Raw genomic sequence first — 21847 nt, 5'->3', positions numbered from 1 at the left:
ATGAATACTTGATGCATGGATGGATGTACTGACCCCACATTCTCCATATCCCCTACTCACCTCAAACTCCGACCTCCTATCCATCTCATGCTGACTATCACTCACCCCGTACCCTGTACCAGCACATGACACCTAACAAGGTATTCTACTCCCAGAATCCAAGCCCAGGGCTCCCTCCCAAGGCACCCCGCACCATCAAAACACAAGCATGCACGTTCCCCCAACCTCAAAACCACCACCAAAACCACCACCCCAACAGCCCAGACCAGACCAGACCATCACCCCCTTCCTTTCCCCGCAGTATAACAGCAATCGAAACAGCGCCATCACCTCCACAGCTCCAGCGCCAAACGGCCAGGGCCGCCCGCGATTATCACCTACTGGACCGGGAGATTGTCTCTGCACGGACAGCCACAAGCCACAGCCGTCCTGTCAACTGACACTTTGGCCGTTCCGCAGATGCTCATTCGTTCCGGGGTTTGTTTTCCCCCCTCTCTTTCGCGTGGATAAGCTCGACGTTGCGGGTGCGGAAGCGGAACTGAAGCTGGAGCTGGAGCTCGATGGCTAGGCTTGTTAGACAGGTACTAGTTGGATATCTTCAGCTGGTGCCTGTGTCTACTTTGTTAGTAGTGGGCTGTACGACACAACCTCAGACAGTGACAGTCATCTAAAATGGATTGCTTCGTTTGTCGGTGTTACAGATGTGTAAGCTTTGATGAGTAAGGGGTGTGACATGGCGGCTAACACATTAATTCATCCCATCCACCCATGTGGGGATAAACATTCGAAGAGATGAAAAGAAGAAAGAGAGGTAAGAGAGAATGCTGCCAAGCAACAACTTTTGCGGGATGCGGGGTGCATATCCACTTCCTTGTCCTGGCGCATGCCAACTCAGAGGTTACGAAGTCTGCCTTTCCCCCTTTCTCGGCTTCGTTATCTCCGCACCAGTGTAGTTTCCGGTGGCTTGAGCGGAGTCTGACGCTGCCTCGGTGTTGGACTCGTACGAGGCCAGATACGCTCGGACCAGGCAGTGGTGAGAGTGGCGCGTATGACTCCGCAGTGGACTGTTGCACTGCAGCCTGTAACTACCTGGTATTGGGATAGTGACAGGAAATGTGGACGGATTGCAATCCATCAGCCAAGTGGATCCAGTACCGTGCTCATCAGCTGATGTCTACCCTTCTAATCCGTACTCTCGACCATATTGAAAAGTGCTCTTGCAGCTCGGACTGCCAGTATCTGCTACTTACTAGGTATATTTTGATATCGCGCTTTCCGCCGTTGTATGTGTGTAAAACGCTGCTTGCGCGTCAGTCATGTGCATAGCAAACTTGCATGCAGTTGTTCCATGGACTGCGTCTGACCGGGTTTGATTGATGTGTTCTAGTTGACATTGGTTTTCAGTCTGCATTTTGCAGTAGCATTTTGCAGGAATATGGCGGCCTTTCTTTGATGGATTTGGTATGCAGGGCTCTAGTGTTCGTCACTGGTTGATAACGTACCTAGGAAATTCTCGACTGCAACATACGTCAATCGTCATGCAATTAGACATGCGAGTCGAGGAATGATATGATACCACCTGACGCCTATGCATGCATCCTGCACGGAGATTGGATTTCAGGATAACGACAGTTGGTCGGCTCGTTCTGTAAGAGATGGAGGTTATATCGCGGATATCATAAGATCGTTACATTTAGACTCGACGGCGCTCTCAACGGTCAAATGTCCAATGTTTGTTCTTCCTCGAGTACTTCAAGTTTCATCCGTGTGTTCTTTGTTGTCTCATTTCAAATGGCTCGCAAACCTTTCTCTTCCTTGTGCCCCTAAACTCGACGTTGTCGCTGATCTGATGCGAATCGGTTGATCTTCAGATATCTGCAACGCAGTGATAGCTAACGATGATAGCTTAAAAGGCTATTGCAGTACTCGACAGCGGTTTACAAAATGTTTCCCCTTCTTGTCAAAGCCAACCACAGCCTACTGGCTGTGAAGAGCTCGTGTCTCTTGACATTATCTCCATCGAGAATACCATAGTCCATCCCCAAGATCAACACGTGCAACATGGTCCCGTCTATATTTACGGCGTCTCTTCCTAAGCAGAAGATATGAGTTTCGCATTCGAGATAGAAGATATACCTCATGAGAACAATTGAGATGTACCCTCTCCTCTTTCCTAAACTCTGATAAACAAGCAGTAGAGAATGCTAATTAACAATCATCATATGAGCAGCATTGCCTACCATCCTCTCAACGAAAGACGCAAAGATCCCTCCCTACCATGCATCAGATGCAATCTCGATAACAGCGCATCAAGGCCTACGATCTCGCTTATACAAGTGAACGTTCTCCAAACAGACAATGCATCGAGTTTGGTCAATATCGTCCCTTCAAGGCTTCCAATATTCTACTTTCAGCTATGTATACGATGTTGCCTTACGAGGAGAGATACTGAGCATAGCAAGAGCAAGACTGAAGGAGTGAGGGACGGCGGGAGAAGAAACCGAGGTGGGGGGGATTTATAGGAGATCGGATTCAGGCCATCAGGCTTCGCTTCACTGATCATGATTATTCTCTCCATTTCTTCTTCCGTCGAAGCATCCCACATGCGCATGACTTTCACCTTATGCCAACGGAAAGGGAGGCTGGGTCTATTTCTAGCGTTGGACAGTTCGAGTGCTTCTAGAAGAATCCTTCCATTCGTATGCTCTTCCCCGTCCGTACGTACGCAGGTAGTGGGGATCACTCCTCTGCCATTCGAGTCTACAGATGATAGACCTAAAGCAGAAAGCCTTTCCATGCCGTATATGCTACAACAGCTCTGCCTCGATGTAAGATGGGGAGGTTAATACTCATGGAACTCGTACCTCGTAATCATACATGGCATTCTGTATGGAGATCCAAAAGTCGACATCTAACATAAAGTATCAATTCATATTAAGTCCCGCTTAAACTTTTGCTTTCTTCTTATTCTTCATTCAAACCCTTAACCCCGGTCCTGGTCCATATCCTCCCTAGACCTCTTGCCCCCCCTGGGGACCCGCATCTGCCCCCTCCCGCCCCTCTCCTGGAGATCGCGCATCTCGATCGCAGCAGCCTTTTGCGCCTCGCCGACCCGCTCCGCAAACACCATCGCCTCGTCCTTGTCGATCTTCATCTCATCCTGCTTCTTGCCCAGCGCCTTCTCGATCCGCAGCCACACCTCTACGTCATACTGCGTGACCAGGGAGAGGGCCAGCCCGCTCCGTCCCGCTCGCGCTGTCCGCCCCACGCGGTGAATGTACGTCTGGCTGTCCTGCGGCAGGTCGTAGTTGAGAACGAAGTCGACGGAGGGGATATCGAGACCGCGCGCTGCGACGTCCGTCGCGACGAGCAGGTTGCGCGCACGGGCGCGGAACTTGGTGATGGACGCCAGACGCGCACTCTGCGACAGCTGTCCGTGGATGGGGATGCTGCCGTAGCCGAGGTTGCGCAGCATGAACGTCAGACGCTGGGTCTCGTGAATGGTGCGCGTGAAGATCACGCCTGTCTGGCCCGCGTGCTCGTTGAGGATGTGGATGAGGTAGAGGTCCTTGAACTTGTGCGGCATGAACACGTACGACTGCACGAGCGTCGACACCGTCTGGTTCTTGCTGGAGATGGAGATCCGCACGGGGTTCGTCAGCGACGCGCGCTGCAGCGACTCGACCTTGCTGGACATGGTCGCGGAGAAGAGGTAGGTCTGACGGTTGGGCTTCGGGATGATCTTGAGGATTTTGTCGAGGATGGGCCCGAAGTCCAGGTCCAAGAGACGGTCGGCCTCGTCCAAGACGAGGAACTTCAGCTGTCGCAGCGAGAATCCCTTTGTGTTTTCCATGTGGTCGAGCAGACGACCCGGCGTGGCGACGATGACATGTGGTTTCTTTCCGAGCGAGATCGACTGCGACACCATGTCCACGCCTCCGATTAACAGTGTGCATCGTACCGAGATCAGGGAGCCGAGAGCCTCAACGGCTTGCGCGGTTTGCTGGGCAAGTTCACGGGTCGGGGCCAGGATGAGCGAGTGGAAGGCCTGGGGGGCTTCCATGAGGGTTTGGAGGATCGGGAGAACGAAGGCTGCTGTCTTGCCGCTACCGGTTTCTGCCAGTCCGATGATGTCTCGCCCTTCTAACGCGGTCGGGATTGCCTGCGCTTGGATGGGCGTGGGTTTGGTGTATCCAAGGGCTGTGCATGCATCGCACAACTGTTCGATAATGCCGAGTTCGCTGAATGTCTTCACTTCGTTGCCATTATCCGCTTGGGGCTGAGGTTCGGGAGAGGGAGAAGCAGAAGCGTCCGAGCCGGAGTCGGACGAAGCATCGTCTTCAACTTTGCGCCGTTTCGTGTTTGGGGCCATTTTGGAAAAGGCAAATCCGTATGCTGAATACAAGAGATCGGTGAAGATCCCGACGTATATTCAATCAATACGAAGCTGGATTTTGTAGTATGGTTTGCGCGGAGTGAGGTTGTTGGTTGTTGAGTTATAAAAAAAAAAAAAAAAAAAAAAAAACTTATCTCCGCGTCACGTGCTGGCTGATATGCTGCAAGTGGGTCTGTATACACTAGGGTATGATTCGTCTTCACTTAGTTCTAGATGCCCCACTCTTTCCGCGGAGGTCTTCTGGCAACGCTGATTCTCGTTGTCAACTTCTTGGAGTAATCAATCGCAATCGGCTAGCATCTGACAAGATTGGAAAAGGAATAACAAAGCCATCGATTGTGTGTGTTGAAGAAAAGGTTAGGGCTGTTACATAATCAGAAGCATCTTCCATCGCGTCCGGCCGATGAACAGCAACTGAGAACACCTTGAACTATGACTTTGGAACGCTTGATATCAAGGATCGCCCTGTTTTGCTAACTAATCAGTCCATATAGAACTTCTTTCATCATACTGTATGATCCCGTCTATCAACGGAGCTTATCGATATCTTTTTGCCTCTGAAATGATGATCACTCCTTTTTCCAAGGGCATTGCAATATATATAAATGACAGTCAGGGAAATTGAACGGGATGCGCCAGATAACGGAGATTTCATCCAAAAATACATTGGGAGACATTGTCCAGTTGTCACTTACACTATAGGCCTAGTGGGAATTCCCTTTGGGAGCGTGCGCCCAAGATCATCCAAGCCTATATTTCTATTATCCCAACGCATTGGTATCAAGATGGAGAACCAGGTTACACTACTCTCGTATTTGATCAGTACAAGAGACACAATCCCAGTTGAAACAGTGAGGATGGTGTCTGCGGCTCTTCTGGCTTCAATCAAGACCACAGACCTTCATCCTAGGCTCTTGAGCTGAAAATGTGAGTCAGACTAACCAGAGAAGAAAAGACAAGAAAAGAAAAGGAGGTGTGTTGCCATTTATCCCGGTTATGGAAAACTGCGAGTCATTGTTGCTGGTCCTGCTGTTATATTGATATCTCACTGTTACAGAATGGTGATGTTCGATATTTGTCTCAAACAAAGCATGAGGATTCAGTAAAGACTAGTAGGAGTGGCCAGGAAATATAGTGGCACGAACGAAAGCTTGCTTGATTAGCGAGGAATGATACTTCGAATGATCCGGTGCAACTGAAGCCAAATCTATGGCTCAGGTGGAATTGTGTCGCCCATTGCTCTCTTCCCAGTTCAACTGTTTGATATCAAATCTTCAAAGATACATCTGCAAGACACTCGTTCAGTTCCCAGGTAGCCACTATACATATTCCAAGACAAACAGGTTATTTAGACGGCAGTACTCGATGATATCCCAACATGATCGCCCGATCGGCACATCGACCTGGAGTCAGCAGATCAGGCCATGAGACCCGGTAATAGGTGTGAAAAGAGTATCACCAGTGTGTAATTGTCATAATCATAACCAGTAATACTTGTTCAGCTGTCCCGTGGCGTCATCATTCATGATCCAGCCAAAATGTGGTAGGCCTCTAGAAAGATAGAAGTAATCCAGTGTCTCCCATAGGGCTACACATTCGATCCGTGAAGATCTCGCGATGGCCTCTGAGCAGGGTAGTCTTTCGCTAGCGTTTCCGTTGTGCAACTACTGCGCCCTGCGAGGATCTAGAAGAGACAAATTTAGATACTCATGAGAGTAATACCCAATGACTCTATCCGAGAACTGTTACGCACGTCTTAGTGAAACAGGGATGCCTTCCTTTGATTTTGTCGCCCTATAACTTTTCCAAAGTTGTCGTTGATATACTGGAATAAGATTAAGAGGGGGATTTGTTGATCTAAACCAGGTACCGATGGGGCATACCAGTTTATGAGGTCCGAAATCGAGGACACGAGCCAGCGACAATTCAAGGAACTAGTGTGTGAGATCCAGGAGTATGAGGTCATACAGTCGAGCCAGCGTCTCAATATCATTTGTTCCACTAGACATGCCGACAAGTAATATCAATCAACTCTGACTCAATACCACGTGTAACAGATGGTTCAAGTCAAAGAATATCTTGTTTGATGACAATAAGAATGAGAAAGCCAACGTGTTGGGAGAAATCGTCAAGAAGAGCCTCGGAATGATGCACCCAGGTGGGGCCGTAGCGTGAGATCGAATCGACCCCCATGGAACCCACCGACTCTCTCCGCTGTTTACTCCGTACTTCCTACTGGTACTCGCCCTTTGACCTCCTGCACCAGGCTTGCCACCTCGCCTGCATCTTCGTCTGTGTTCGCCCACGGTAACCATCAACCTTTTAACTCCTCATGGGGTCTGAATTACAGAGTGGTCCTGGTCTGGGCGACCTGGAGAAAGAACTCACCTGCTCGGTATGTGCCTGACGTTTCCCTAATTTTCCGATCGGGCGGATGAACGTGGGGACGTCCGTTCGTGAAGGATTGGCTCCCCGCGATACTTTCCCTTGGGTCCTTGTTTCGGTTTGGAAAGTTCAAAGGCAAATCGTCCATATGATATATATATACATAAAGTATATAAATCTGTTGGGAAATGAGAGATGGTCAAGAACGCAACATACTGCGACAGAGGCTACATGATTCTTGCTGACTTCACCGCTTGTATCACAGATCTGCACCGAACTACTTTATCAACCTCTCACTCTCCTTGACTGTCTCCATATCTTTTGTGGCTCCTGTCTGAAAGAATGGTTCAAGGCCCAAGCGTCGCGCCGCCGATCCTCTCCCCGATTTACCTGTCCGTCATGTCGCGCCATCGTCCGTGAAACACGGCCTAATGCAAAAATAACGACGCTGCTGGACATGGTCCTGGCGGCAAATCCGGATCGCAGCAAGCCTTTGGAAGAAAGGGAAGAAATCGCTCAGCATTATAAACATGGCGATTCTGTATTTCCGGTGGATGCTTCAGAACAGGCACCGAGTGCCTCGGACAACGAAGACCGACGGTTGCTCCAGGAGGTCCAAGAACTGAGTCTACGAGAAAACCGGTCGAGGAGAAGTAGCCCTAGTGCACCGTCATCAAGGAGTCGGGTACCGGAGAGTGTGGGAAGAGATGGGCAAAGAGAAGACCGGTCTCGACGACGGAGAGAAGAGAGGTTAGCAGGGCGACAAACTGGGCGATCGGCCAATCGTCCGGATATTTCCTCGAACAACGCAAGAAGAATCGAGCATCAGTCGAGTATTCGATCGTTACTGAGCTTATCGGATACGGAGACCATGGAAGAGGAGATTCTGCGACAGATATTCGAAGAAGGCCTATTGGAAGATATCGACTTGGAGAACTTAGGTCCTTCACAAGAGGAAGAGTTGAGCGAACGCATCGCTGATGCGTACCGTCGGCGGCATAGACTTCGATCGCGGTCTCAACAGAGACAGGAAGACAGTGAACCGCCAAGGGCGACTACCCGTTTGCGCGCACAATCGCAATCAGAGCGGAGACCGACCGTCACGAGCCCCCGGGAGTCACCACGCAACCCCCCGGTTTCTAGGCCGCACTTGTTGGAACCATTAGTATCCCGGTCTGGGTCAAGTGGTCACCAGCGGCGACTATCTGACCAAGGTCATGGCCGCCGCAGGACATCGCCCGTGCCAGTCAACCCGGCATCTTCTTCCGATGTTGCTCTACGACCGGCGGCCAGATCCTCCAGCGACATGGTTGCTGATCGCCCCCACGGCTCTCACTCTGCCCGACCAAGCCTGACGGATGCAACTGCCCCGCGACCACGACGTGCTACAGCATCCGAGCAAGGTGCTCCAAATCCTTGGGCGGGAGGATCTAGTGACCGTGATCTGCGGCATACCCGAAATAGACCCTCAATAGACTCGCCTCACGCAGTTGCAACACCCACTGAGAGCCCACAGACCGCCTCTTTCCCTACACGGGTCGAGCAAATCATGGCAAATGCCTCTACAACTAGCTCTCTGGCTCCCGAGGTGGGTGGTCCGGTGCGACAGGAACCACGCCCCAGGCCGTCATCATCTCGGTCCAACGCTCTGCGTTCTGCATCCTATACTGAGCCATCAATCTCATGCGACCGATGCGGAAAACAAAACATCCAATATGACCTCCACAAGAAGTGCACACGATGCAACGATGGTAACTTCCATCTATGTCTGCGGTGCTATCGCCTGGGACGTGGCTGTCTAAACTGGATGGGTTTCGGGGCGTCAGCAAGTGCAGACTTCGAGGGGATTCGTGCTTCAGCGAACGGCCAACCAACACCCCCGTGCGCTTCTCAACATATGCTGCTGTCTTTCAAATACCGTCCACCGTCAGCTTCCGCACAGCGCACGACAAGGGATGGCAAAGAGGTGACCAACGACGACCCCGCTCGTAGGATGCAGACCGGACTCTTTTGCGACATCTGCCGCTCCCCATCGAACGGCTGCTTCTGGAAATGTGGCCAGTGCAACGAAGGGGACTGGGGCTTCTGCAACAAGTGCGTCAATCAGGGACGATGCTGTACGCACGCACTTCTTCCCGTCTGTCGCATGTCATCAGCTGGCAACCACTCCGACCCATCGACACCATCGGCCGTCCCAAGCGCGACATCTGACGCCTTGGGCAGCCCCGTTGCTGTTGCTCCAGGAACAGAAGCCTACAAGATCCTCTCCTTCTCAACCAATTGCGACATGTGCTCAAACCCCATCCCAGCCTCGACTCTCCGCTTCCACTGTCTCCGCTGCAACAGCGGCGACTACGACATCTGCGCAAACTGCTACCTCAAGTTTGTAGCTTCGGGCAAGATCCACAAAGAAAACGGCCACAACGGCTGGCGCCGCTGCTTCAGAGGCCACCGGATGGTAGTGATAGGATTCGAAGACTTCGAGGAGGGCCAACGACGGGTGATAGTCCGCGATCTCGTCGGCGGCCGAGCCCTAAAAGACGAACACGTCCACCAACACCGCTCCTCCCAATCATCATCATCCCCAACCCACCACTCCTTTCTAACAATCCCCACCGGCCCCAACTCAGTACCCTCCCCGGAGCTCGGCAAAGGCGACTGGAGCTGGAAAGAGGGCTCCGAGAGACGCAAGAAAGCGTCCCGCGCGCGAAATCCCACTGACCTCCTTCACCGGTCCAACTACCCCCCGAACGGCAACAACGATAACTACAACTCCGCCTCCGAACCAGGCACCCCTGTCACCCCCACCGCCCAGGGAAACAGCAGCATAAGCAACAGCAACAAATCACCATCATCCTCCCGCCGCTTCCCCCCCGACGGCGGCGTCGGGCTTGTCGTCCTCGCCACCTGGCCCTGGTATCCAGAAGACGGGGTCAAAGACGAACTGATGTTCCCGCGGGGAGCGGAGATCACAGAGGCGGAGAATATCAACGACGATTGGTTCTGGGGTTGCTACGCCGGGATCACGGGGTTGTTCCCTGGATCGCATGTTTCTGTTATGGGGGAGGTGGCTTAGTTGACTTTTGAGTGGTTGCGAAAGTGCCTACTGATGGTTTACTATTTTTTTTTTTTTCTTTTTTTTGATTCCTTTCCTCCGTCTTTCTTTTTATTCTTTACGTTAGGTGAACTGTTTCGGTTTATGACCATTTTCTTCTTTCTCTTGATGACTGGTTGATTGATCGATTGATTGTTCGCATATGATGAGACGTCTGTTTGTCTTCTTTTCTTTTCTTATCTCTTACTTCGTTCATATCAAACCAATGATCGAATCAAATCAGTTGATTGATGTACTCTACCATCATGTTCTTTCTATGAGATTTACGATGATGCCAATGATTTTACGAGATGAGATGAGCTGGATGACTTGCATGGATTATGTTTTTCTCTTACTTCACATTACGTTTATTTCTTTATGTTCTTGGAAAGCAAATTAATATTATCATACTGGAACACTGCATCTGCATAACAATATTCGTACAGGCTTCTTCAGTAACCATAACATAACATAACAGAAAAGGAAGGGCAGGAAGAATAAAGGGGATTAGGAAAGGGATGGAAACAGGCCGTCCCAACTTCAGTTCCATTTTGAGGGGTATCAAGGAAGCCATATCATGGAGGAAGGTCTCAGAATGTCTGAGGGAGAAGGAAGGAGAAGCCAGAACGACTAAAAATTAAAAAAAAATATCCACAAGAAGCGAAGAAGAGAAAGCCAACAACCAGGAAGATATAAAGTGAAGGGAGAAGAGAAAGAATTACTCCAGCAGAGCAAGCATTAACTTCTGGTAATCTCCACCCGTTTCACCGCGGACTCTATCGAGCAAACTCTTCTTGTACTTGTGCTGGTAGGCGCGCTTCACCTGGTCCAGATGGTGGCGGTTCCAGTGCACACGCACGACTCGGGTCACCAGCTTTTCGTCCTTGGTGCCCATGCCCTTCATGCAGTCCTCGAGGAGGTCGGCGTCGCGCATGGCGGGGTCGGTGGCGGTCCGGAGCATCTGCAGCAGGGCGTCCTGCATGTGGCCCGAGAATTCCTTGGTGAGGGCCTTCTCCAGCGGGGTGTTGTACCGCGCGGTGTAGGCCTGGTTGATGGCGCGGATCTCGTTGTCGGAGGACCGGGCCAGGATGCCGCAGACCTCCTGGATGTTGTTGATCACGCGGCCGTTCATGGCGTCGTGGAGCGTCTTGACCTCGGATTCGATGGTGTGGGGGTCGATGTGGGCGCCCTCCTCGTGGCGGGTGGCGCGCAGCACGTCCGCGAACAGGGTCGACGTCTTGAAGGACAGGTCGCCTTCGACGTCCTTCTCTATCGAGCGGCGGTAGATCTGCTGGTATGCGTTCCTGATGGCGGCGATGTCGGCGTTGGATCGACCAAGAAGCACGTCGTCGAGTAGCCACTCCTTGGTGCCTAGGCCGTCGATGGCTTCGTGGACGCACTGCGCGTCGTAGTTGAGCGGGCCGTCGAGCACCGCGAGCAGGCCTTGCCGCAAGTAGCCACCCGTCTCGGACTTGACGTCCCTGTACAGATCCCGTCTAAGGTGGCTTGCATAGGTGCTGCGGACGGCAGCCATCTGGAGCGGGTCGAGGGTCCCGAGCACCTTGATGAGGGTTGCTTCGTCGGTGCCAAATCCTTTCATCGCTTTGCGCAGCTGGTCCGCCTGCGGACGCCAATCACCGGGAGCCATCTGGCCCGGTACGTAACCGGGGGAGGGGAGCGACGGAGGCGCATGGAAGGCGGGCGGTTGCGGCGGATAACCCGGTCCTGGGGGAGGCGGACCACCATAGCCCCCTGGACCCGGCGGACCCGGCGGACCCGGTGGACCAGGGGGGTATCCAGAGTAGCCTTGCGGAGGGTATGGCGGTTGCGGCGAGGGGGCTCCTACTGGCGGAGCACCATATGGGGAGTGCGATGGTGGCGGGTGGGCAGGAGGATATCCCGGGTTGGGGGGATAGCCCTGGGGCGCATAACCACCCTGTGGAGGCGGTGGTGGAGGACGACCGTAATTGTTCTGGGGAGGGGGGGTCCCATAACCTGGGTGCGGAGCCTGATAGCCTTGCTGATGGCCGTATGGAGGGTATGGGCCCTCTGAGATGGAGATATCGTTAGTATTGGTGTACTCTGATGCAAGGGATGTGGGATGAGACATACGGTTGGGAGGGGGGTATGGATTGTACGACATGGCTAGTGACTCGCAAGAGTGGTGTATTGACGAGACAATTCTTGTTCAGTGGTTTCGAATATAAATGTAGGGAAAAGAGTGGTAAAGAGTGGTAAAGATAGACAGGTGGTAACGATAGAGGGGGGATGTCAGGACTTTAAAGCCAACAGGGCAGACACGAAGGCGAGCCAGAATATAAGCAGGTGGGGAAAATGCCAGGACGAAGGAACGGCATGCGTCAGATCGTGCAGTGCATACCTGAGGAACCCACCAGTTCCTGCCTGTCACGGTCACGGTCCTGCCCCGCCACACCAGGCATCAACTCGGAAACTGTGGCTTGGCAGTAAGGCTGAGCCACTCTAGTGGAGAGGGTGTGCTTCTATTGGATGAAGTGTGCTCATAATGACGATGGGCTCTCGTGAAGCTGCCAATAGTGAAGGAACCACACGAGGTGCCAAGAGATTCTGTTCAGGAGAAGTCCGGGAGTTCGGTACTGGAAATTGCCTGGTCGATCGTACTCTTTCTGGCGAATTACCATTTATAGAACGGCAGTCAACAGCCAAATCCGTGGCTCAATGCACTCCCTAAGCTAATAGTACTGTGCCACCACTGAACCACATTTTTGTACTGGGAAGGAGAACTTGTCATTATGGTGGCTCAAGCATTTTCGTTGTTTCGGGACTTGCTAATTTTCTCAGCAAATGAATGGTCGTGGTGGTGGATGGTAGACTAAATGATGATGGTTAACGCGAAAGTACCAGTCATAGGCTGTTTCGTTACTATGAAAGTAAGAGAAAGAGAGAGAGAGAGAGAGAGGGGGTCATTGAGACTGATCAAAGCATGAATGCATGAAATTATTCCAACTAGTAATGCCGTCGCGGAGTTGGCCCATCAATTGATAAGGGTTAGAACCTGAAAGACTGCGGAATGATACCGAATTTGAGAAACTTCGATTGTAACTATCCAACTATAAGCAAATCTATAACAATGACTAACACTGGTCGCTGAAAAAACCATAAACCTCTGAGCATCCATCCCCTTACCAACCCCATTTTACTGAAACTTTCATTAAGCTTGTCCTCAACTCCCATCATCCACTCAACCATCCCCCGATCTACACCTTCTTGCGACCGTGACCAGCGCGCTCCGCCGTGACAAAAACCTCCCGAAACTCCCCCCAAGCCTCGCGCAGCACCCAAAGGGGCATCACCACCCACAGCGTGTTGAAAAAGAACAGATAGAACCACAAGTACACCATATTGCCCGTCTCGAGCTTCGTGCTGCCCGTCAGCCACTCCGGCGCAAACGTCATCCACCCCCCGTACAGCTCCGCCGTAGCCACCGTCGTGGCCGCGAACCAAAGCTTCGCCCGGGCGTCGCCCTTGGCTTCCGTGGTCGTCCGCGCGTTGAACATCATCCACAGCAGGTAGCAGATGTAGACGGCCGCGGGGCCGGCCAGCAGCACCGTCAGGAGCTCGAGCGAGATGACGTTCGCGTCGGCGGTCGCCCACCGGAAGTCGGCCTTGGCGTATTCTTGCCAGAGCCGCGCGCTCGGCCACGTCCCGAAGGCGGCGCCGTAGACGCGGTCCTGGCGCCCCAGGAAGTGTGGTGCGCCGCCGATGCCGCCGGGGATCTTCATGTAGCTGAAGAAGGACTCGTAGAGGAAGGAGCCCTCGATGAAGAGGTGGGTGAGGGCATCGTAGGCGTGCCAGTAGAAGAGGATGCGGAATTGCTTATGCGTGGCGGGGATGTATCGATTGCCCAGGAAGTAGGCGATGGGCATGAAGGAGAGGGCGAAGAGGATGCAGAGCACTGTCGCGATGTCGAGGGTGAAGGGTACGGAGGTCGACATGGTGGGTATTATCATTTGACCTTCGTCGTCAAATGTCACGCCTTTATGGTTGAAGCAGGTCGCGGTGGGGATACCGCCGTTATCGTTGAAGCAAGATGCGGTAGGAATATCGGACATGGTTTGTAGACTGGATCGGTGTGCAGGGAATCAATGTTCGCATTTATAGACCCATCGTCAGGAAGTGTTCTTTGTGGATGGACTCCTGGAAGGAAACCAGATTCATGGCGCGTGAGGAGACCCCAGACAAAAGGCGTGTGTCGCACCTGAGGTATCCACTTGCCCGTTTGGTCACCCCAACACAAAGAGCCTCGACAATGTACTCATCCCAAACCACCATTCATGAACATTGCTAGTACTTTTCCGGCATCTGAAAGGTATTTCAAATGCTATTTTTGCTCTCTCACTTCAGACTTTATGCTCCTCAAAGTTCAGCAAACGGGTTTATTCACCCTGCCACAGTCAGTACCTTTGGTCTTTATTGGGAGTCCATCAACTCAACCAAACTTGAATATCAAGTGGTCATTTCTTTGATAGCATTTCGTTGTCACTGTTTAAATTCCGATATCAATGAGGTTTCCATATTCATGGTGCTCTTTCATCGCGGTCGCGTACTCTTGGTTCTATTTTGAGCCACTGCGACAATCCTACTCGGGACACAATGGCCTCGGTTTCAAAGGCCAGAATCTACCTTATCACCCACTTGCATGTCAGGAATGTCCATGGGGTATTGTGTTATCTAATAGATTTCACTGTCAAATGGGAGAATCTACTGATTCTGTGAGGTCACTCTGTATACAAGGGGAATAACAAGTGAGATCCACTCCCATGCGTGGTCGACTGCAAGTGGGCAAGATATAGTCCACTATAAACAACTTGAGCTTAGTACCACATTTAGCTAGTTTGACACATTCAGGACTGTTTATGCAAAATGATCTTGAGATATTGACTGGCAGCCTTGCCAGTGAATATCTGAGATGGGTCCACTGGTTCAGCCTGATGATTGCAAGTTAAATCTCAACTGCTCGCCAGTTACGTTGTTGGCTGCGTAAATGATAACGGCCAACGCCTCCCTCACATTATCAGTACTGTCGTTCAGTCTTTCGATGGCAAGGATGACACTATGCTTTTTGGCGAGCTTGCTCCCATATTATGGGCGATGCGCAACCGTGCCAACCAGATCAAGGCTGACAGAAACGACGAAGAGGCCCAGGAAGTCCTTTTTCATAAGTCAGAAGAGGAATTAAACAGCATGCCACTGGAGTTCGCCACGGAAAGGAGATTCCCGGTCCTTATACTGTCGTTCGTGGGACCCCAGCATGGGCGCTTGTTCTACGCATGCATGGATGGCGAGAGGCTTGTTATCCGGCAGTCTAAGAATTATAGCTTTGAGAAGACGGATACTGCGCTCTGGGACTTTTTTGCACGTTTCCTGATGAGCAGGCCCATGGAAGAGGATATATGAGATTCGCAAAATAGTCCTGTGTTGCACTGAATATAAGATTACCTACGAAACGGAAAAGTGTAATTGTATCTTGAGTAGCTGGGTAGTAATTCTTGCAAAATATGCAATGGTTGGGCAAATTTACTTATGAATCAACATGAGTCCGTTCTTATCACGGTTGTGTGAATATCACTAGAAGTTAGCCCCAGTATAGAAGCCCATGAGTAATATAGTCTCTGAATTCCCAACACTGTCCTCCCCTGGTCCTATCCATAGACCAGAGTGTCCATGTTTCATGTGTTGTCTCCTATACGTATCTGGTCTTCACTCAAACATGACGATAACTTGTAGAATCAGTGACTGCAGTTCGTCAAACATATCACCTGATACTCTTATGACTGCCGTATATTCAGCAGATATCTCTTTCAGTTTCTTCCTATAGTCTGAAAGCTTCTCCAAGATTCAACCTCATCTGTATCATCAAGAATTTGACTGTTTTCATTGGGATTCACCCAAATATGTGGGCAGAGCCATGTTGAACTGGCGCAGATCATCATGGTGCCTACAGACTCTTATCTACTTTTCTAATACTGTGCAAGAGCCGAAACAACAGCGGTAGCTACCGCCACTGCTACACATAACCATACATTTGAGCAAGTTTCAAGACAAATGAGAAAGACGCCACCACCAATCCAGAAACTGAAATCCTAGGCCATGGTATCGGCTATACTAGCCTAAGCCTAACCTTATGTGGCCCAAAACTTGATATGCAGACCCCGGTTTCCAGATTCATAGTCATTCAATCAAAAATAACACGGACAAAGGCTCCCAAGATCCCAAGCCACCCTCTTCCAGCAGTGTGAGGTTATGAAGGGCGACAAAGTCGTCAAAAACAAACTGCAAACCACAGATGAGACTGCAGTCAATAATTCACTTTGGAGCTTTCTCCAAGCTCTCGCTATGATGGTGCCGGCAACCAACAAGCAGTGGAGGTCGTCAAGGATCGAACTGCATGCAAACTTTGGCGCTGTAGCCGGGGAGGAGGCTAAACCGCGCCAATATTACGCGGTGACTGACGGGCAATTGCAGAAAGATGGGACCGGGGAAATCCAAGCCATCATAGAATGCAAGCGCAAGAGGCACCGATACCATTCCCCGGGTGTTCACATGCAAGAAGTGGCTGTTGGTTTCTCGTCCCTCGTGCCTTCCCGAGTTGCCAGTAGCTGGTATGTATTTAGCACGAGTTAGCCGGGAGAATAGAAAGATAAGCTTCTTCTCCTCCTTTTCCCGCTATTCGCGTAAAGGGAGCGTATGAGCCCCGCAGAGGGGCTCAACAGTGGCCCAGTTGGTGGCTTGGATCAAGGAATACCCTGATACCAAATCAGGCACTACCAAGCGGTATGGGCCTTGGTATATCAACAACCAAGCTGACATTAGCAACATCGCTGAGATACTACTATGGATACAAACGACTCAATTATGTAATGTGGGCGGAGATAACGTTACCTACAGAGTTCAAAGTGTCATGATATATTTGGTGGTCCGTCATGTAATTAATTAGATTGTTACACTTAGAGAGACTCTCTATATTGTAAACTTTGATAAAAGCCAAAGTATAATATAGCCTACTATATAGTACAACTGCATCTATCCTATAACCCATGTTCGACCATGACATGGTAAGTACTGGTCGGCCGTAATTAGTTGCTGATCAATGGTGGAGTCAACCATCCCGCGAAGAAAGGCGGCAACTGGCAACCCCGTCCAAAAGTCACTGACCCTCACTAATCTCCCCCTTCTCTCCCTTCTTCCTCTCTCGCTCTCTCGACCTTCTTAAATAGTTACTCCGTAATATTCGCTCCTCTTCTCTTTCCCACCCCACTGCATTTTGTTCCCCCCCACCCACCCCTCCTTTCCTTTCTTCTGACCTCTTTTTCATCATCTTGATCATTATTCACCCCCTCCATCCAGCTGTGGACGGTGCTGTAAGCCAACCCAATCCCCCGCTCAGGGGAACAGGAGTTGTTCCGAACCCCCGAGGCATGCTCTGACGTACGTCAACCAGGCTGACATATTCCCTCCCATTCGGCTTCTTGCCCCTCAGGTCGATTATTATCCCCGTCCACCGGTGTCAACCAGATCTTTTTGTATCTTATGTCCCATTACTCAACCCTGGTCGTCGCCTGGTAACGTGGAATTGCTGGGCACTACCTCTCGCTGACAGCTATCTGTCCCCGCCTTTTCTCATTCGCCTCCCTCCCCGCTCCCTCGGGTCCAGGTCCAGGCACTCTTTGGCCAAATGTCCGCCACGCCGTTCACCGTCAAAGCGGTCTTCGAATATACTTCAGACCACGATGACGACCTCACGTTTTCCATCGGACAGATCATAACGGTCGTTCAGGAGGAAGATGACGATTGGTACCTGGGCGAGTACACGGATGAGACCGGAGCGAAGGCAGAGGGCATCTTTCCCAAGAATTTCGTGGAGAAATATGACCCCCCTGCTCCTCCACGACCCTCTCGCCCAAATAGGCCCAAGAAGGAGGCCGAGCCGGCGCCGGCGCCCCCAGAGCCCGCTGCGGTTGAGACCCCTGTGGTAGAGCGTCACCCAGAGCCCGAACCGGAACCGGCGCCAGCGGTAGTGGAATCCCCAACAGCAGTTGCAGGAGCTCCTCCTCAATTTCCCATCTCTTCTCCTGTTGCCGAAGAGCCTTCATTCAGTGAGGCACCCGTCCCGCAGCCGGCGCCGGCGCAAGCCTCGGTCCCTCAGCCGGAACCGACGCCCCCGGCCCCGAAGCTGTCGTCGAAGCCCGTGCCGCCCCCTGTCACGGAGAAGCCGACCGGCTCCTCATTCAAGGATCGCATCGCAGCCTTCAACAAACCTGCTGCGGCCCCTATTGCCCCCTTCAAGCCCAGTGGGTTGGGCGGGCAGAACTTCATCAAGAAGCCGTTTGTCGCGCCGCCTCCGAGCAAAAATGCCTACGTCCCTCCGCCTAGGGAGCCTCCACCAAAGATTTACCGAAGAGAGGAGGATCCCGACGTTCAGGAGCGCGTCGCACGCGAGCCACCGGTATCCGAGCGTAGCCCTCCGGTCGAGGGGGCCGGCGAAGCGGCCGAAGAGCAGCCGAAGCCAACGAGCTTGAAAGATCGGATTGCCCTCCTACAGAAGCAACAATTGGAGCAGGCAGCTCGCCATGCGGAGGCCGCCCAGAAGAAGGAGAAGCCGAAGAAAGCACCCAAGCCCCGTGCAGAATCGACTGACGAAGGTGTTCCGGCGGGAGATGACGATCTCGAGAGGCCTGAGGCAGCCGAAGCGCCACGGGACCATAGCACTGAGACGGTGAAGCCGGCGGCCCCCGTTGCCCCACAACTACCCACCCCCCTCCCGGTGCAAGAGCTGGCTAGCGATACCAACGACGCGGATGACTCTGCGCCTGTCGATAGCGAGGATGCAGATGAGTCTTCCACGAGCAAAGAGGATTATGAAGATCAAGCTCGGGTGGGTTCTCGCCATGGCATCCCTCAAGGAGCTGACCACAAGGCTGAGAAGGAGGAGAGGGACCAGGAGGTCCAGGATGACGAGGAAGCGGGACCAGGGGAGGAGGAAGCGGAAGAAGACATGGATCCAGAGACCAAACGCAAGATGGAACTCCGTGAACGAATGGCCAAAATGAGCGGCGGTATGGGTATGATGGGCTTGTTCGGTGCTCCAGGTGGTATGCCGATGCCTGGCGCAGCTTCTCGCAAACCGAAGACATCTGTCTCGGAGGCTTCGAGGAAGCCTGAAGATTCCGAGAGTGCTCCCCCCGCCGCTGCGCCTCCTGTTCCTGTGATGGCGATGCCTGGAATGGCAAAGCCAGCCGCTCCAAGTGTCGAGAAGGACGAGGAGGAGGCACAAGTATCTCCTACAACACAACGTCATGCGGAAGACGTCCCTGACGTTGAGGAGGTCGTTCCGGAACCTCCTCGCCGCGTTTCTTTGGACCGGGCACCTTCTTTGCCTCAAGGTACAGTCGCAGTCGTCCCATCTGACCTAGGTTCACCGGCTGATATCCATCTTATTGTAGGACGCGCCGCACCCCCACCTCCGCCAGTGGACACGCGGCCTGTTCCTCCCCCTGTTCCTCAGGGACATCCGTCGTCGCCTCCGCCAGTTCCAGGTGGTAAGTAATGCGGACAAGGGTTCATATCCACAATACTGGCATACCTTGACTCACCACTTTTGCTCTAGGCCGTCCCGTACCCCCACCACTTAGAAGTCCCACATCTGGTGATGAAGGTGACGAGTCAGACGATGAACTCTCCGTACATGCGAGGAATTTATCACTGAACGCTGCCGCCGTCTCCCAGGCCGATTCGGCATCGTCAATTCCTGAACATCTCGATTCGCGCCGCCCGTCAACCTATGATGCCCCAACTCCGACGTCTCCTTCGGAGAAACGACAGAGCCGCGCCCCTCCACCTGTTCCTACAAACCCTCCGATGCCAGTCCAAAGCCGGGCTCCGCCCCCACCTCCTCCCGGGCCTCCCCGCCGTAGATCCACGGCGGACAGCCGACCCAGCACATCGTCGCAACCCCGGCAGGCTGGAGAAGAAGCCGAAGGAGAAATCACTGAGTATGATGGTGACTATGACACGGACATTGCGTCTGGTGCCAAGTTCAAGGATGCCCTCAAGTCTCATGGCCGTGATTCCAGCGTCGACGATGGTACCATTACCGACGACCATTCGCTTCAGTCCCCTCGGAGTCCCCGCGAGTCGCGCGCTCCTCCCCATCCCCCTCCGTCTGCGCCGCGAGCTGTGCCGCCACCGCCACCTATCCAACCCCCTAAGAGCAGCGGCGGGAGAAGCTCGTTGGATTCCCCACGGGGACCCCCTCCTCCGCCTCCCCACAGGGAGCAGTCTTTTGACGAGGACGAGGAGTATGATCCTTACCGATATACGGCTCCTTTGCATGGGCTTCCTGCCACCAGAGCGCCACCCCTGCCTCCTGTCGTTAAACAGCCGCAGCTTGACGAAGAATCGGATGATGTGTATGACACAACGTCGCCCACGCAGCCACCGCAGGAGAGGTTGACTGCGGCGTCCTCAGCGAAACGCGCGTCTGTCTCTCCTCTACCTCCGTCGATCCCCTCCGTTCTATCCCCGTCTACGCCGCGGAGCACGCGTGCATCCTTAGATGTGCCGCGAGGCCAGCCCATGCGGAGATCCATGGATGTCTCCCGCCCTTCTGCTGACCAAAGCTATATTGCCACGGACGTGGACTTGGCAGAAAGCTCGCTGTGGTGGTCACAGCCAAATACGCCTCCGCCAGTCTTCCAGAACCGCAAGGACATCCTTCTGGAGATAGAAGAATCCAGCGCCGCAAACCAGGGTAGCAAGGCCATGGTGGCCAAGGATGTCTATGTTCTATTCCTCGATTACTCGCAGACGGTGATCACAGTGAGCTACGACCCCCGGAACCCCGCCGAGGCCTCTCTGGAACAGAGACACGAAGCTCCGCCCGTTCAGCTTCGTCAGGACCAGCTCGAGAATGCGCATCTTGAATTAGGCACCCGCATTTCGAGCGCTGTCCAGACGGTTCAGAACACCACCGTGGGCGATGGCACCCCGTTCGGCCTGGTGCGGTATCTGCTCGAGCCTCTTTCGGGCGGGCTCCGTCCTGTGGGGACCCGCGCGTACGGTGCCTTGGTCTACTCCAACCTTGCGAATGCCTCCGTGCAGCAGAACGACGAAATCCGCGCCGGTGATATCGTGAGTTTCCGCAATGCTCGCTTCCAAGGCCATCGGGGCACGATGCACCAGAAGTACAGCTCCGAGGTCGGTAAGCCTGACCACGTGGGCGTTGTCGTGGATTGGGATGGCACCAAGAAAAAGATCCGTGCGTGGGAGCAAGGTCGCGAGAGCAAGAAAGTCAAGATCGAAAGCTTCAAGCTGTCCGATCTTCGCAGCGGCGAGTGCAAGGTTTGGCGAGTGATGCCCCGCAGCTGGGTTGGCTGGGATAAATAGAGAAAAGAAACCGCGGGTGCACAAAACTCCACGAGGAAATTCAATAGCAGACACTCGCTATCCACGACGATGAACACAGTGACGAAGGATCATGTGGTAGGCCGTTGTGCATTTTATTCTCCTTTTTTCTTCTTCCTATCTTTTTTCCCTCTCGCTTTGTGTTCATATACTTTCGCAAGAAAGTCTTATGAATATCTCGATGTGAGAATTGAAGATGAGTAAATGATTTAACTCTGGTACATTTTATTTATATCTTACATGGCGCATGAACGAACAGTGACTTTTCGGGAGACAGTTTGAGTCGTTGAATGTCGAGCTTCCCTTCCAATGGTGGTATCTGCTGTATTTTAATTGTCTATGTATCTACTGACGCTCTCCATTCTGAGTCGTATAGCTTGCTGGTTTCGTACATAGCTAGTTGCCTTCAAACTGCTGATTTACGGCATGCAATATCGAGACTGTCTTACAAGAAGATTCAGTATTTTGCCAATAGAACGAAATAAGTAGATACTCCATAGGTTCAGGCCTGGATGTAGAATTCGAGGAGA

General features: G+C 52.5%; 9 protein-coding genes across 9 annotated transcripts; 6 read left to right on the top strand and 3 right to left on the bottom strand.

Moving 5' to 3' along the window:
• Nucleotides 1-208: 208 nt before the first annotated feature.
• On the top strand, nucleotides 209-568 carry P168DRAFT_321132 (uncharacterized protein; the record flags this gene model as incomplete). Its single annotated transcript, XM_024840433.1, has 1 exon — nucleotides 209-568. The coding sequence occupies one exon, from the start codon at nucleotides 209-211 to the stop codon at nucleotides 566-568; it is 360 nt and encodes a 119-aa protein (XP_024690141.1).
• Nucleotides 569-680: 112 nt separating this feature from the next.
• On the top strand, nucleotides 681-1398 carry P168DRAFT_51558 (uncharacterized protein). The gene is made up of 2 exons (XM_024841981.1): nucleotides 681-1283; nucleotides 1388-1398. The coding sequence occupies exon 1, from the start codon at nucleotides 793-795 to the stop codon at nucleotides 1102-1104; it is 312 nt and encodes a 103-aa protein (XP_024690140.1). The 5' UTR covers nucleotides 681-792; the 3' UTR covers nucleotides 1105-1283; nucleotides 1388-1398.
• A 1585-nt stretch (nucleotides 1399-2983) lies between these two features.
• rrp3 (RNA-dependent ATPase RRP3) lies at nucleotides 2984-4481 on the bottom strand (the record flags this gene model as incomplete). The annotated part of the gene is made up of 1 exon (XM_024839592.1): nucleotides 2984-4481. Exon 1 carries the CDS (start codon nucleotides 4370-4372, stop codon nucleotides 2984-2986), a length of 1389 nt encoding a protein of 462 aa, XP_024690139.1. The 5' UTR covers nucleotides 4373-4481.
• A 2105-nt stretch (nucleotides 4482-6586) lies between these two features.
• P168DRAFT_292646 (SH3 domain protein) lies at nucleotides 6587-10296 on the top strand. Its single transcript, XM_024837632.1, has 2 exons — nucleotides 6587-6791; nucleotides 7047-10296. Exons 1-2 carry the CDS (start codon nucleotides 6729-6731, stop codon nucleotides 9855-9857), a joined length of 2874 nt encoding a protein of 957 aa, XP_024690138.1. The 5' UTR covers nucleotides 6587-6728; the 3' UTR covers nucleotides 9858-10296.
• P168DRAFT_292645 (annexin) lies at nucleotides 10284-12190 on the bottom strand. Its single transcript, XM_024837631.1, has 2 exons — nucleotides 11988-12190; nucleotides 10284-11924 (listed from the first exon to the last, which is right to left on the bottom strand). The coding sequence occupies exons 1-2, from the start codon at nucleotides 12016-12018 to the stop codon at nucleotides 10594-10596; spliced, it is 1362 nt and encodes a 453-aa protein (XP_024690137.1). The 5' UTR covers nucleotides 12019-12190; the 3' UTR covers nucleotides 10284-10593.
• Nucleotides 12191-12929: 739 nt separating this feature from the next.
• P168DRAFT_292644 (EXPERA domain-containing protein) lies at nucleotides 12930-14039 on the bottom strand. The gene has a single exon (XM_024837630.1). The coding sequence runs from the start codon at nucleotides 13964-13966 to the stop codon at nucleotides 13112-13114; it is 855 nt and encodes a 284-aa protein (XP_024690136.1). The 5' UTR covers nucleotides 13967-14039; the 3' UTR covers nucleotides 12930-13111.
• Nucleotides 14040-14813: 774 nt separating this feature from the next.
• P168DRAFT_51307 (uncharacterized protein) lies at nucleotides 14814-15353 on the top strand. Its single transcript, XM_024841980.1, has one exon. It carries the CDS (start codon nucleotides 14970-14972, stop codon nucleotides 15309-15311), a length of 342 nt encoding a protein of 113 aa, XP_024690135.1. The 5' UTR covers nucleotides 14814-14969; the 3' UTR covers nucleotides 15312-15353.
• Nucleotides 15354-15783: 430 nt separating this feature from the next.
• Nucleotides 15784-16689, top strand: P168DRAFT_292643 (uncharacterized protein). Its single transcript, XM_024837629.1, has one exon. The coding sequence runs from the start codon at nucleotides 16158-16160 to the stop codon at nucleotides 16536-16538; it is 381 nt and encodes a 126-aa protein (XP_024690134.1). The 5' UTR covers nucleotides 15784-16157; the 3' UTR covers nucleotides 16539-16689.
• A 508-nt stretch (nucleotides 16690-17197) lies between these two features.
• Nucleotides 17198-21756, top strand: P168DRAFT_258166 (SH3 domain protein). Its single transcript, XM_024834587.1, has 4 exons — nucleotides 17198-17275; nucleotides 17395-19297; nucleotides 19358-19453; nucleotides 19522-21756. Exons 2-4 carry the CDS (start codon nucleotides 17590-17592, stop codon nucleotides 21297-21299), a joined length of 3582 nt encoding a protein of 1193 aa, XP_024690133.1. The 5' UTR covers nucleotides 17198-17275; nucleotides 17395-17589; the 3' UTR covers nucleotides 21300-21756.
• Nucleotides 21757-21847: the final 91 nt, after the last annotated feature.

The sequence above is a fragment of the Aspergillus campestris genome (genome assembly GCF_002847485.1).
Source record: "Aspergillus campestris IBT 28561 chromosome Unknown P168scaffold_11, whole genome shotgun sequence".
NCBI classification, from domain to species: domain Eukaryota; kingdom Fungi; phylum Ascomycota; class Eurotiomycetes; order Eurotiales; family Aspergillaceae; genus Aspergillus; species Aspergillus campestris.
Note: the sequence above shows the minus strand (reverse complement) of the source record. Positions and strands in the feature narration are given on the sequence as shown.